We start from the raw sequence: 14,691 nt of genomic DNA, 5'->3' as shown, positions 1-14,691 counted from the left end.
AAACTGAGAGAACTGATTACAAAACCGAGGGTACGGTTTACAAAACCGAGAGCACTGATTACAAAACCGAGGGTACGGATTGCAAAACCGAGGGTACAGATTGCAAAAGCGAGAGTACGGTTTACAAAACCGAGAGCACTGATTACAAAACCGAGGGTACGGATTGCAAAACCGAGGGTACAGATTGCAAAAGCGAGGGTACGGATTGCAAAACCGAGGGTACGGTTTACAAAACCGAGAGCACTGATTACAAAAGCAAGGGTACGGATTGCAAAACCGAGGGTACGGATTGCAAAACCGAGGGTACGGATTGCAAAACCGAGGGCATGGATTACATTACATTACATTTACATTTATTCACTTAGCAGACGCTTTTATCCAAAGCGACTTACAAATGAGAAAGATACAAGCAAAGCGATATCAAGCAGAGAACAATACAAGAAGTGCTACCATACGAGATCTATTAATTGAATTCCAGAAGAAGCAAGGTGCAGAGTAGAGGTGTAAGTGCTTTTTTTTTATTTTTATTATTATTATTATTATTATTATGAGTTTGTTAGGTGTTCATAGAAGAGGTGGGTCTTTAGTTGTTTTTTGAAGATGGTGAGAGATTCTGCGGTCCGGATTGAGATTGGAAGTGCATTCCACCACTGAGGAACAGTTAGTGTGAAGGTTTTGGAAAGGGACCTTGCGCCACGCTGAGTTGGAACTGCTAAACGTCGGTCGCTAATCGATCGCAGATTGCGAGAGGGAACGTAGGCCTTCAGGAGAGAGTTGAGGTAGGAGGGTGCTGTTCCTGACAAGGTCTTGTAGGTGAGCATCAAGGCCTTGAACTTGATGCGGGCAGCTACAGGAAGCCAGTGGAGGGAGATGAAGAGGGGTGTGACATGGGTTCTCTTGGACTGGTTGAAGACGAGGCGCGCTGCAGCATTCTGAATCATCTCAAGGGGTTTGATGGAGCTGGCTGGGAGGCCTGAAAGCAGTGAGTTGCAGTAGTCCAGTTTAGAGATAACAAGGGCCTGGACTAGAATCTGTGTAGCCTGTTTGGTGATGTAGGGTCGGATTTTCTTGATGTTGTAAAGGATGAACCTACAGGACCTTGCAGTTGCTGAGATATGGTCTGCAAAGGTCAAGCCATCATCAAGAATACACACGGCTGTTTTTTTTTTCTTACCTGACACTAGGGGGGCTCCGTAAAAAGCCTGCCATTTTAACCATAGTGTGTAGACTTTTTATATCCACTATATATATATATATATATATATATATATATATATATATATATATATATATATATATATATATATACACACTTCAATAAATTATAGTACAATACATTAGCATTTTCGTATGAATGGATGTGTGAGTGTGTATATGATTGTGCCCTGTGATGGATTGGCACCCTGTCCAGGGTGTACCCCGCCTTGTGCCCGATGATCCCTGGGATAGGCTCCAGGTTCCCCGTGACCCTCAAAAGGATAAACGGTATAGAGGGTGGATAGATGGATATTAGTATTTTCACTAGCATCTCACAACCTGAGATGTTATTTGCGGCATTGTAGTGGGATGCACGTTTTTATTTCGCATGAAATTCCCATTCCGTTCTGTTTTCAGAGACTGCTGCTGATTCGTTTATAAATGCCACATCCAAGACTATATGATCAATTTACTGAAGAATTTTAACCTCAGTGATAATGGCCATCAGCACTTCCATTTCTAAATTGTCTTTCTTTAGACCTTTCTCCTTTTCTTCTTTATTTTGATAAAGTAAAGTTTTGAATCAGCCACCTCAAAAGGGTTCAAAACATCACAGGATAAAGAAATACGTTACTCTCTTTTCTGGTAGTGTATCTAAGTCTGTTCACAAAGCAACCCTTTTGATATTTTACTAGCAGGCGTACTCTGATTTGCGTTCACACTTTAGCTCATCCTCATGCCTACTATTTAAAACTGCATGTATAAAAGAGGCGTATGTGTGCTCTTGTGTGTGTTATTCTGACATGGAATGTAACATTCATTGTGCTGTTGCATGTTTCAGAAATTTCAAACCTAGGAACAGTAGTGCATCTGAGTATAGCAGGGACACACTGAGCTGGTATTATATAGATACAAGACTTGTATATTGTCTTGATGTTTTAATTTGCCTTTAAAGAATGGGACGCCTGTCCCAGCTTGCTGGGGTTGCATATGGAAAAAGAGTCGGGTTGTTTGCATTCTCTCAGTGAACACTTGAGCAGAGAAATGGCTGCCTCAGAGAGCTGGATGCACATCTGTCTGTTGCATAACATGCAGTGAGACTGGCCCAGATGACTGCAGCGTGGCTTGAGGAAGCCATGTGAAAAGCAGAACTAGAAAGCGAAGAGAGGAAAATATAGAAGCTTGGTTGCTCACTGTTGCTATACTATTGTCATTTGCAGAGAACTAGAATACATACAGTTATTACACCATTCAACAGGATTGGAAAATGTTTCCTTTGACTTAAATTCTGGTGAACTATACATTGATTATGCCCTAAATGTTAACTTATTTCGATTTTGCATTAAATGATAAACAGTAGATTGAATGGCAGACTATGCCTGAGTGGGAATGTGTGTGTGGTGCAGTATGTCAGATGCTCATTTTATGACTCACATGCTCTGTTTGTGTGGACCGTAAGGAGGGGGTAGAAGGAGGAACCTTGGATTGGAGCAAGATCCTTTAGCAAGCCTGCCAATAGGATCCTTCCCTCCAGTCATCCGTAGTTACGGCCATGTGATTGGTCCAGGTGTTGCAGGGAGGGGGAGATGTGGGTCCAGGTCCCCCATTAGACCGAGCAGTGCTCGGACACAGAGAAGCTGGATCCCACTTGTTCATCTTCCAGCTTGCTACACTGTGTTAATTCAGGAAAGCTGAAAAAGAACATAAAATGAATACACACGAGAAATACAAACACTCCTCACCGGTTTATTTCTCTTTTCCTTCCAGAGAAATTCTCAGGGATATGGCAGGCTGAGTGAAGCTATTACCACACAGAACAAATGGGGCAAATGTGCAATAGGACATCTGTAGAATATGGAGCTTTACCTTAATATGATAATACAAAGCGTCTTATTAATCCATTGAAAATGTACAACATATCAGATTCATGTACTGCAGTGTACCACTTTTTAGAGCCTACACAAGAAGCAAGGAATGTGTAATATTTGCTTTAATTTTGGAATTAAAATTTGCTGTGTGGAATCACAAATCTCAGCTTTACTCCCATATGTGTACTCAGTACACTACTGTCACATTTACACAAGTCACAATTCTTTGCTTCTGAATAAAGTGAAAATTTATATATCTATATAGCTGTGTATAATTGCTGTGTCTGTACATGTGAATGTATGTGTGTTTGTTGTGAGGATGAAGTCCCCTTTTTGGGTGGTTTCCATTCTGTCAAACTTTTTGTATAAAATATTATCTGGGATATGATGAAGGGGCAAAGTTGATTGCATTTATTAGGAGCTTCATATTCCTATGATAGAATCTGGCACTAAATTTGGATATAAACTGATCAGCCATAACATTAAAACCACTGAGAGGTGACATGAATAACATTGTCTCATTACAATGGCATCTGTCAAGGCAGCAAGTGAACAGTCAGTTCCCAAAGTTGATGTGTTGGAAGCAGGAAAAATGGGCAAAAGTAAGGATCTGAGCGACTTTGACAAGGGCCAAATAGTGATGGCTAGTCGACTGGGTCAGAGCATCTCCAAAATGGCAGGTCTTGTGGGGTGTTCCAGTGGTTAGTACCTACCAAAAGTCATCCAAGGAAGGACAACCGGTGATCCAGTAAGAGGGTCATGGGCGCCCAACGCTCATTGATGTAAGTGGGGAGTGAAGCCTAGCCCGTCTGGTCCGATCCCACAGAAGAGCTACTGTAGCACAAATTCCTGAAAAGTTAATGTGGGCTATGCTAGAATGTGTCAGTTCATCGCAGCTTGCTGCATATGGGACTACCTATCTGTAGACCAATCAGAGTGCCCATGCTGACCCCTGTCCACTGCCGAAAGCACCTACAGTGGAACCATGGAGCAATGGAAGTAGATGGCCTGGTCTGATAAGTGACATTTACTTGTGCATCATGTGGATGGGCGGGTGCATATGCATTACTTCCCTGGGGAAGAAATGGCATAAGGATGCACTATGGGAAGAAGGCAAACCGGTGAAGCAGTGTGATGCTCTGGGTAATGTTCTGCTGGGAAACCTTGGGTCCTGGCATTCATGTAGATCTTCCTTTGACACGTACCGCCTACATAAACATTGTTGCACACCAATGGCAACAGCATTTCCTAATGGCAGTAGCTTCTTTCAGTAGAATAATGCGCCCAACCACACTGCAGAAATTTTGGATCGGTCTTGTTTGTCCAGCACACCCCACAGATGCTCGATTGAATCGAGAGCTGGGGAATTTGGAGGCGAAGTCAACACTTTGAACTCATGTTCCTCAAACCATTTCTGACCAATTTTTGCAAAAATTTTTTCACAGTGCACAGATATTTGTCAGACCACCCAAAACATGAATGAGAACAGAGTTTGATTTGTTTTCCACAAAATAAGCAGGTCTTCGTTTCACTGCATTACAGGCTCGTGACAAGCAGAAATCTCCAATGTATTCTCCTCTGTGGACAACAGGCTCACGAATGTGGCCATAAAATAGATGTAATTTATTTAAACGGTGTAGATGTGGAACAATACTGTGTAATTATCACAATGTTCAAATACAAGTGGACACCATAATACTCTAGATTGAATGCATTTTTGAAGATGGCCCAAGGCTAGGGCTGGCCTGCAATGGGAATTCTAGTAGTGGGGTAGGAATGCACAGCACCCAAATTCCACTGAAACAATATAAAAGAGCCAGTTGATGACCACAGTAGGAAAGAAAAGAGAGAGATAGTTGTGTGTCCGGCCGGGACTAGGGAGGGGGGCAGGCTGTTATCACTGTGACAATCCAGGCTCTGAGGAGTAGAGAATGGACCCTGTGTCTAGCCTGGTACCGGGGTACCAAGCGCCATCATGTCCTGCACAAAGGCAGCGATTTTGCCATAGAGAAGAGCGTGAGCGGCTGTGAGTGGCTGGAATGAGTGACCTCTGGAACACTGAGGAGGAGGAGGAGGATGGGCCACATCACTAGAAATAATAAAGGGAGGGAACTGTAGGAGGGGACAAGGGAATAGTGCACACATAGACTGTGAGAGTGTGAGGGGGGGTCATGTGTTTGACAGAGGTCTTTCTGCTGCTTATAGAGCTCTGTTTGTTTATCTCGGCCCCCACAGCACCGTTGGGAGACAGGGACATGGACAGAGGCAGCATAGTGCAGACAGGGCTATTATACACTTCTTATGTCACTGCTGGAGGGTTCGGGACGTCAGACACATGCGTAGAGCAGAGAGAGAAGATGCCCAGCAGGGACTAAAGGATGACTGAGCTCTTACTGTAGCTGTAACTTCTTAGCTCTGGGCATTCATTACAAGAACATTGCACCGAGGTACATGCCAGCTTCCAGGCTGTAGTTGCAACCACAAGACATATGGGAATGTTGAGGGACAGTGTGTGGTGGTGCGGCAGGATGCCCGTGTCCACTGGGAAGAAAACAAGAAAGGACTGCATTCCTAGCTGGATGAGAGCTCTGAGTGTTCTTGGGAGTCATGCAGGCTTGAACTGGGCCAGCACTGCTGTTCTATTTCCTCCCTGAAGACCCAATCATGGATTTCTGCTTTGCAGTGATGACTGCTTTTTGCATCTGCTTTTTGCATCATCTTCACCATCTGCACCAGCCTCTTCACCATGATCTGTTGACTGTAAATGTATTTCTTTCCTGGTGTGCCATTTCAGGAAGAAAAAAAAAACCTTTAAAAAAACTTGTTGGAAGTTTCAGTTAGAGCCTCATAGTCTCTTTCGCTTAAGTAAGCATTTTTCTAAGCCAGAATAATAAAAGTTAAATGTTGCCTTTCTTGTAAACTGTCTGTGATTGGCTGATGGCTAGATAAGATTTGCCGAACTGCCTTTGCGTTTAGGCTCTTTCACCATGATGCATTGTTCATTGTTAAACAAGTCACATAACCTCTTTTTCCTGAGGCTGCATGCTTTCAATTTATGATCTCTTCCTTTCTCCCTATTTTAGTTCAGCTGCTGAAGTCAGCGGATCTTGGACACCACAGCTTGCTTTACCTAAAGGAGATTGGCCATGATTGGTTTGGCAAGGTGAGATTTCTAAAACAAACATCATTTTACAATGAAGGGCTTACAATGCAGGGTTCTAGTTCTTGCATGCAGTCTTGGCACAGAGTCTAAGGATGATGCGAAGCCAGAGGAATGTGTGTGTAATTATATACAATATCATTCAAAGCTAATGTGCTGTGGAAGCAGCTTCTAAGCCATAAACACGGGAAATGCTTGGGTACGGGGAATTCCACGTAATCTACACGCTTGTAAATCTCTGCTTCTTGGTCCACAGGATGGTTCATGAAATTCTACTGTATATCTGATGAGTTTGTGTGTTTGCTTTTAAGGTTTTTCTGGGGGAGGTGAATGCTGGACTGAGCACCACACAGGTGGTCGTGAAGGAGCTGAAAGCCAGTGCCAGCATACAGGAGCAGACGCAGTTCCTGGAAGAAGCTCTACCTTACCGGTCTGAGTCCATCGTATTGTTATTATTCTATCCCTGTTCTCTTTTTCGTCATTCTTTCTAATATCCTAATTTGATCACCATTTACTTCATCAAATGTTCAAATGTATAATTCTACTTTTGAATAATTGGACTTATACTGGTGTGTGTATGTATAATGATACAGTACTCTGCAGCATCCTGCCCTCCTGCAGTGCCTGGCCCAGTGCACAGATGTCACACCCTATTTGCTGATTATGGAATACTGCCCCCTGGTAATTGTCTTTCACCCTGTCTCTCACACACATACATACAGTAAATGTTCCACTCGGCTGGTGTATGCGAGTTGGATGGTATAAATACCCACACACCTAGCAGTTCTGCATTCACTGCCCTGTGTGTGTATTTTTGAGGGAATGAAGCTCCCTCTGCTGGTAAGTATAAGGTCAGTCTGTTCTAGTGGCTAATCACAACACTAGTAGAATTGACATTAAATGCACTTTGAAATGTATAATTTGCACCCCTTGAAGTGTGGTGTATTACTGCTGATCACAGCTTTGTGGATGAGTAGTTCTTGATTGATTTCAGGGTGATGTCAAAGGATACCTCCGTAGCTGCCGGGCAGCAGGTTCAGCCACCCCTGACCCTTTCATCCTCCAACAAATGGCGTGTGAAATTGCCTCCGGGCTTCAATACCTCCACAAACATAATTACATTCACAGGTGAGGAGAAACATGCCCGTCTTGTTAGCAGATTCTCTGGTCCATTTTGTCCCAGTCCAAAGTGTGGATTTCAGCCCCTGTCTTTTGGTCTCTTCTTGTAACAATATCCTGATGCTGCCTGAGTGCCTCTTACAGACTCCAGCATCAGTGATTTTGTTGCTGGAGGTGAACCTGTTGCTCGTCGGACCTCTGAACAGCATTGTAAATGATCAGACATTTTATTGTATATTAGACATTTAATATACATTCAACTTCATTCACTAACTATGAATGTTTGTGTATCCTTAGTGACCTGGCTCTCAGGAACTGTCTCCTTACTTCAGAGATGTCCGTGAAGATCGGAGACTACGGCCTCTCTTACAGCAGGTACAAGGTGAGTCAGGAACGCATGAAAAGGGACTGCTGACTTGCAGTGCTAATGCTACTGTGATAACACAGCTACGTCAGCCTCTATTCAGTCCATCGCTTCAGTCCATGTATGTTGCTTCTGTCTCTGTTAGGATGACTACTTTGTGACGGCAGATCAGATTTGGGTGCCACTACGTTGGATCGCCCCAGAGCTCATTGATGAGGTCCATGGCAACTTGTTAGTAGTGGACCAGACAAAGCCCAGCAATGTCTGGTGAGAGGTGTTTTACAAGTCAACCGCTGAACATAAGGATTAACATACCTTTCATGACACCAGAACATAGATGCTTGTTTTTCGGACTTAGGTCACTGGGTGTGACAATCTGGGAGCTGTTTGAGCTGGGGAGCCAGCCATACAGACACTATACAGACAGGCAGGTGTTGACGTATGCAGTGAAAGAGCAGCAAATGAAGTTGCCAAAGCCTTTGCTGAAAGTCCCCCTGTCTGAACGCTGGTGAGTCATTTCAGCTCCTGAGTCATAATCACCACCATTGGTTAATGACCTTCCATTCTCCATGTGCTGGACAATCATTACTCTCCCATCACCACATACAAAACATACCACAGGCAAGTCAAGCAGTCATCAATTATCACTAAAATAAATACTAACAACAGAGTGAATGTATTTTCTATCAGGGGCTTCCAGAGTGTTCATTCCATTTTCTCCCTTGCAAAGCCAACAAATCAATACTGCTTAGGTCCAGTGTGGTTAGTCATTCATTTTCCTGTTTCACAGTCCAATCAATCATACAGTTAGTTTTTCCTAGAAGTTTGTGATCATTAATTTTGTTCCCACACCATACCATTCATTATACTACATGTAGTCAAGATACTGAAGTTGCAAATACTGACCTTTCTGTGAATGAAAACCTGCTTTCTCTGTCAGTTCATCACAATATGAGAGTTTGGTCGTTATGCACTCTCTACATATCCATGGTGCTGGCTTATTATTTGCAACAATAACCAAAATAAACACAGCATGCTTCTGTATGATTGTCCAAGCTTTAATATAATTCAGGTATGACAGTCTTCTTTTTAATCCTAAGAATTTGCATTGTCCTTTGTGTATGACCAGGTATGAAGTGATGCAGTTCTGCTGGCTGCAACCAGAGCAGCGGCCCGTTGTGGAGGAGGTCTACCTGCTGTTGAACTATCTATGTGCTAAAGGTACCAGTGAGACACAGGAGGACTTTGAGAAACGCTGGAACTCCCTCAGACCAAGTCTAGACACAGGCAGTTCCCAGAGAAGCCCAGCCCTAGAGGTACCCTCATCTACTTCCTCATTCCCTCTGCTGGAGCACTTCTCCATGGTTGACAGTTTCCAGTCTGAGAACGGTGATGAAATACTAACGGTCACTGAGACCAGTGATGGGCTCAACTTTGAGTACAAGTGGGAACAGGCCAGAGCTGAACAGGCCTACTGCTCCTCATCTACAAGTGGGCCTCTAGGAAGTAGCAACCCCCATTACCAGGACATATACTATCCCCTCAGCAGTTCCACAGGAAGCTGCAAAGAGGAGAGTCTCACTCTGGGTGTTTCTCCATCCCAATACAAGTCAGATTACCCAGGTGTGGTCCCAGTGTTGAGTGCACACAGTCCGTCTGTTAGCAGTGAATACTATATTCGTATTGAGGAACCCGTAGAGTGCAATATCAGTGTGGAGGAGGCCACTCTTGACTACAGTCCAGAACTTGAGGCCAGCAAATGTACCTTCTCCAGGAATGACATGAAAAGTCCTACTGAGGCTCATACAAAAACATACTGGTCAGGAGCAAAAGACTCCAATAGCATTATAAATTATTCAGATGCTAGTCCAACTACTGCCCTAAGTGTGGACCCACGTCAGAGACAAGATCTGAACCATATGGATTCTGCAGAACAATTAAGTCAATACTTTTCCCCCAGTGACCGAGATAGATTGCACTGTGAACGGACACCCTCAAGAGAACAGGAAGTTCCTCTGAAAAGAGGACAACCGTCCAAGTCTTGTCTTAAGTCTGGGAGTTTGTACAATACAGGTGTACAAGAAACTCCACGTGGCATATCAGTTTCACTGAGCAGCCCCAGTTTGGGACAATGTGACCCCTACCTTGAAGCCAACCAGAGGACAGCTGAAACAAATATGGCCAATGAGGCCTATTATGATATGATGGGTAGCCTACCAAAGAATATTCCCAGGCCACACAATATAACTGTTGATCTTGAAGCTGCTGATTGTCTTCTTATGGGTGCTGCTGATCCAGAGGATGACATCAATCATTTTACTGAGAGTGAAACAATTAACTGGACCTCAAACCACTCCACAAATAACAACACTTTAAACTTTGATGACCGGCAAACCAGTGGGTTTCTTGACACCTATCTTGAAGTACACCACATGACACCTTCCTCCAGTGCCCAGAGCTTACGGCCAGGGACAATAACAACCAGGCAAAATTCTCCAAGTAATTCCTCCAATACATTTAAACAGCATTCACACATGGAGGTTAATGGTAGCAACTCCACTGCATTTTCATACACAGATTCATACACAGAATATGTGTCATATATACAACTCTGTTCCGAGGATCACAAGCTAGTAGAGTCATCAGCCCCAGAAAAACACCAAATTATACATCCAGCTCAGAAGAACACTCCTCATCTGCATATCAGAGAGAATATGACACGCGTCCCTATACGGGAGTATTCAAGTAGCAATCCTCTTTCTCTTGTAGCTGAGAAATCAGTGACTAGGGACAGAAGCACAACTCCTGCACAAGATATAAAAGTGCACTCAGCTGGTCCTACAGTCATGCCTGCAGCTCTGTCTGAGTGTGTCTCTGAGTGCTGTCATACAGGGGACAGCATCAGCCTGGTAAACATTGATGACTGCAGTGATGGCGATGTTACCGAAATTACTTCTAAGGTGTTTGCAGACTCTCCTATTGATTTTGCAGAAGTTGGAGATATTAACCTAGCACACATACCCTTGCACAGAGAGATTCGAAACAAAGACCCTCAGGAATTTATAGACCTTGCCTCAAGTAGCAGCCCCTGTGAAGCCTTCAGTCCAGATGTTTACCACACATCTATTCAGCCCAAATCACTGGACAGTGGCTATGACACAGAGAACAACGAGTCACCTGAGTTTGTCATGAAAGACCTGGAGGGAAAACCGGTTCTCAGTACAAGTGTGGAATCAGAATATGAAATGGTTCTTCAGATGGACCTTGAAGGAAATGATTTGACCCCAGCTAGCAATAGTACTCTTAAACTGACAAGCCTGGGCAATAGGAATCAATACAGAGACTCTGCTTATTTTTCAGACTATGATGCGGAAAATGAAAAAAGTCCCTGTGAAGGAGACAGCATCTTCTTTGACAATAAATTGGATGATTTCTTTGAAATACAACCTGTAAAAGACAACTCTCTTAAGAAGGCTAGGAGACAGGGGGGCTTCCCAGTGAGTCAGAAGGAAGATCAGTACCATTTACCAAGCATGATAGAAAATGTAGATAATGCTTTACTGAGTGTCAAACAGTTGTGTCTTGAGAGGAGGAACATGGAGTTTGATCTAAGTTCATCTCCTGCAGCAGGTCCAGTGATTACAGCGTTGGCCCCATTTCCTCCAGAGATGGGGGGATGTTTGACCAAAGAGTCTGCTCCAGATGATGGCCTTGGAGTGGAATCTGAGCACTCTGGAGAGGAGCCAGCCACTGAATGCTTCTCCAGTATGGCTTCTGAGGGCTCAGCCACAACACAGGAAGCTACAACCATGGAGGACCAAGTTAACAGTACTAACATGGGCTTCTCATCTGCAGACTCCCTGGGTTCTGCCTCCACTATGTTGGAAGTCAAGAACTGTGAGAATGGGGAAGGCAATCCAGACTGTCAGATTGATGGGAAAAATGAGGAGAATAAAGGAGTGGAAGAAAAACCAGAGGTGGTGGAAGAAGCACTCTTGAATGTTAAGCGGGATAGTTCTCTGGACAATATTCTGCCTGCCTTACCAGAGAACCTGGACATTCCAGCACCCCTGGGGAATTGTGAGGAAGAGGAAGACTCTGATGACAGCGATGAGTCGGACGAAGAGTTGCGTAGCTACAGTGTCCAAGAGCACAGTGAGGACAGTGAGGAGGAGTTCACCACTGTTCCAGTGGTGGTAGTGAGTGAGCGAAGTAGCACCAGGCACCTGCGTAGCCTCCTCAAAATGCCATCCCTCCTCACACAGTCCTTCTGTGATGAGCTAGAACGCAAGAAGAAAGCTGTCTCCTTTTTTGATGATGTCACTGTGTTCCTTTTTGACCAGGTCAGTTGCATTGCATCTCGGTACTATGACGTAAAATTTTGGTTTTATGACAGAACTGTAGCTGAACTAGTTGCTAATACTGACGTTTTATATCTGAGAAATAGTATCTTTGTGTTGTAGGACAGCCCTACAGGTGAACTGGCAGAATACACCTTTCCTCCAGGGATGGAACCGAATGTCCTGGCAGGAGAGTGTAAGGAATATCCATCACAGAAGGAAGTCAATGACTCTGATAGTTCCTCAAATGGGAATGTCTTAGAAGATAGTAAGTTTTATACACCTAAATCAATCAAACATATTTCATATGTAGTTTTTTTTTTTATACACTGTAACTATATGGTAAGAAATGAAAAAATAAAAACACTACTATTGCTATAAAAAATAATAGAAACTCTTACTAAACAGGTGGGACCTTAGAGTGGGAGAATGACTTTCCGTTGATGAACAATGCTTCAACATTAGAACCCGCCTCTGACAGAACGTGTACCTCACCAAACTCTCCCGTCAAACTTCCCGAGGAGAAGCCAGCACCCCAGTGTTCCCGCTTCAGTGTTTCCCGCTTCTCTATTACACACGTGTCTGACTCGGACGTCGAACCCATGGGAGGTCAGTGCCACTCAGTAACCACCAGCAATGTGAGTTACACAAAATATAGGCATTGTACCATACGTGGTGTATGTGTCTGCTACACAACCCTCACACAAGATGTTTCTTGTTCTGCGCTGCACATCACATCACGCTCTGTACTCTTGTTTTCTCCACACAGGTAGCTGCTCACATGGAGACCAGGCGTGAGAATGCATCCAGATTTCATTTTGGCCTGATCCGGCTCTAGATCCTCTTCAGTGTTTATTTAATGTTCTGGACAAGGGTTTTCTGAATCAGTGCCTCATGCTGTATTTGAATTATATTAGCCAACCCTTTCTTTGTGTCTTGAGCCAGAGGTTGGCAGTGACATTGTCTGTTAAGGACAGCATTTAAAATTTCAGAAAAATCTCTGACTAAAATTTTATGTATGCATATTTAGGACGATACGATTATTTGCAACGTTCAGTATCAACACTCATATTGCAACAAATCACTTTATTACAAACTGTAGCAACCATAAGGGTATTGGTCACATTGCTGTACTCCTCACTGGCTTACTTACAGTGCACACGTCACTCATTGGTCAGATCTTCCAGATGTTGGTTATAACTGCAAAGTAAGGGAAGAAACACTAAGGTCTTGATAAGACAACCCAAATCAAATAACATTCAGCTTTTGTCAACTACAAAGGGTATTGAATTGTGTACCAGTGTTGGAGAATGTAGACCATTTTCCATGGAGGCATTCGCTTTTGACCACTTTACGCTAAAATATCATGGCTCAGGTAAACTGAAGGATGTAAAAATTGGTACGGCATCAAAGCGTAAACCACATTATGAAGATGCTTGGGTTTAATATAATATGCTTCCTCACTTTTCCCCATTTTCCCCTTTATGCTGCTATTCAACCCTGAGGATGTGGAAAATATTACGTAAATGCACTTTCTTTGTTGAAGCCTAGAGGTTATGTGCAAATTTGTTTCCATCAGCAATGTCAGGATGCTTGTCTATTTATAGAGATACAGTTAAAAAGGTATCCCAGTCTTAGTCCTGTCACTGACGTTCACTTTTATATGCAAGTGAACTTTCATCTCAATGCTTATTGAGGTAGGGATTTAGCATTTCACTATATCAGTTTACATAAGCTGGGTTTGTCATATTAGTCTTTAGTATCAGTGAGCTATAACTACACAGTCATGGACTCTGTCTCATTACGGAAGACTCCAGTATGGCTGTAGAATAGCCTTAACTAGACTAGAGGAAGATCAGACATCAGGGGAGATCTGGTTAATTTATTGAATACCGCATAACCGATTAAGATGCACATTTTTAAAGGCTAACTCCACAGATTTGCCAAGTAACCATGAATTTCAATTGGATGGCCTGCAGACTGAAATGCTGAATTATAACCTAGCATGTCTTTTAGGATCGATTTGATGCAAGTTTTTCAGCTTTTCTCATAAAATCTTAGGGAAAAAAAAAAGAGTGGGTTCTAGCTTTCTAAATAGGTTCTACTTGGACCTTGTAGAAATGTTAAAAGGTTCCCCAGAGAGACAAAGCAAAAGTGGGTGCAAGATGTAACCTTTTCTTTTCTAAGAGTGTAGGTTAAATCTTGATGACTGTGATTATTGGGAAGTAATACTCCACACCTACAGTAACATGCTCCAGGACAGCTTTTTGTAATGTAGCTTGAAAATATTTTAAGTAGTTCACACCAAGTTTCAACATGACTTAACAAATAGGTTGCTTACTACCTAGAAGTTATTTGCAAAAAAAAAAAGAAAAGAAAAAAGTTCCTTTAAAAATAATGAGGCTCATTACAGCCACTGGCAGCTCTCTGAACAGCTCCTATAAATGGTACCTCATAATGCTGGAAGACGCTGGATATGTATTGTTAGCGAATACTTAGCAGAGCATATCAGTATAATGACAGAAACAGAAGCATAAAAAACACCTGTCAAATAAATGCCTGTGGACTTCCTGTCTTTCTCATACATTGTCCATCTTCATTTACAAGTCTGTGCTAGTGATCCGACACTAAGTTCTCTGTAAC

The 14,691-nt window shown here is 43.0% G+C and overlaps 1 protein-coding gene across 2 annotated transcripts in view; it reads left to right on the top strand.

Annotated features, from left to right (window-relative positions):
- Window positions 1-14,619, top strand: part of aatka (apoptosis-associated tyrosine kinase a) — a 38,788-nt gene extending 24,169 nt beyond the window's left edge. Inside the window, exons 4-14 of one of the 2 annotated variants that reach the window (XM_053612436.1) lie at window positions 6,149-6,228; window positions 6,537-6,655; window positions 6,819-6,906; window positions 7,220-7,353; window positions 7,642-7,726; window positions 7,854-7,975; window positions 8,067-8,216; window positions 8,838-12,051; window positions 12,172-12,316; window positions 12,457-12,657; window positions 12,818-14,619. In XM_053612436.1, coding sequence (XP_053468411.1) covers window positions 6,149-6,228; window positions 6,537-6,655; window positions 6,819-6,906; window positions 7,220-7,353; window positions 7,642-7,726; window positions 7,854-7,975; window positions 8,067-8,216; window positions 8,838-12,051; window positions 12,172-12,316; window positions 12,457-12,657; window positions 12,818-12,846 — 4,367 coding nt within the window. In that variant the 3' untranslated portion in view covers window positions 12,847-14,619. Of the gene's footprint in view, window positions 1-6,148; window positions 6,229-6,536; window positions 6,656-6,818; window positions 6,907-7,219; window positions 7,354-7,641; window positions 7,727-7,853; window positions 7,976-8,066; window positions 8,217-8,837; window positions 12,052-12,171; window positions 12,317-12,456; window positions 12,687-12,817 lie in introns of both variants that reach the window. The other variant, XM_053612426.1, reaches the window with a different exon arrangement.
- The last annotated feature ends 72 nt before the right edge of the window (window positions 14,620-14,691 follow it).

The sequence above is a fragment of the Ictalurus furcatus genome, chromosome 2 (genome assembly GCF_023375685.1).
Source record: "Ictalurus furcatus strain D&B chromosome 2, Billie_1.0, whole genome shotgun sequence".
In the NCBI taxonomy this organism is placed as follows: Eukaryota; Metazoa; Chordata; class Actinopteri; order Siluriformes; family Ictaluridae; genus Ictalurus; species Ictalurus furcatus.
Note: the sequence above shows the minus strand (reverse complement) of the source record. Positions and strands in the feature narration are given on the sequence as shown.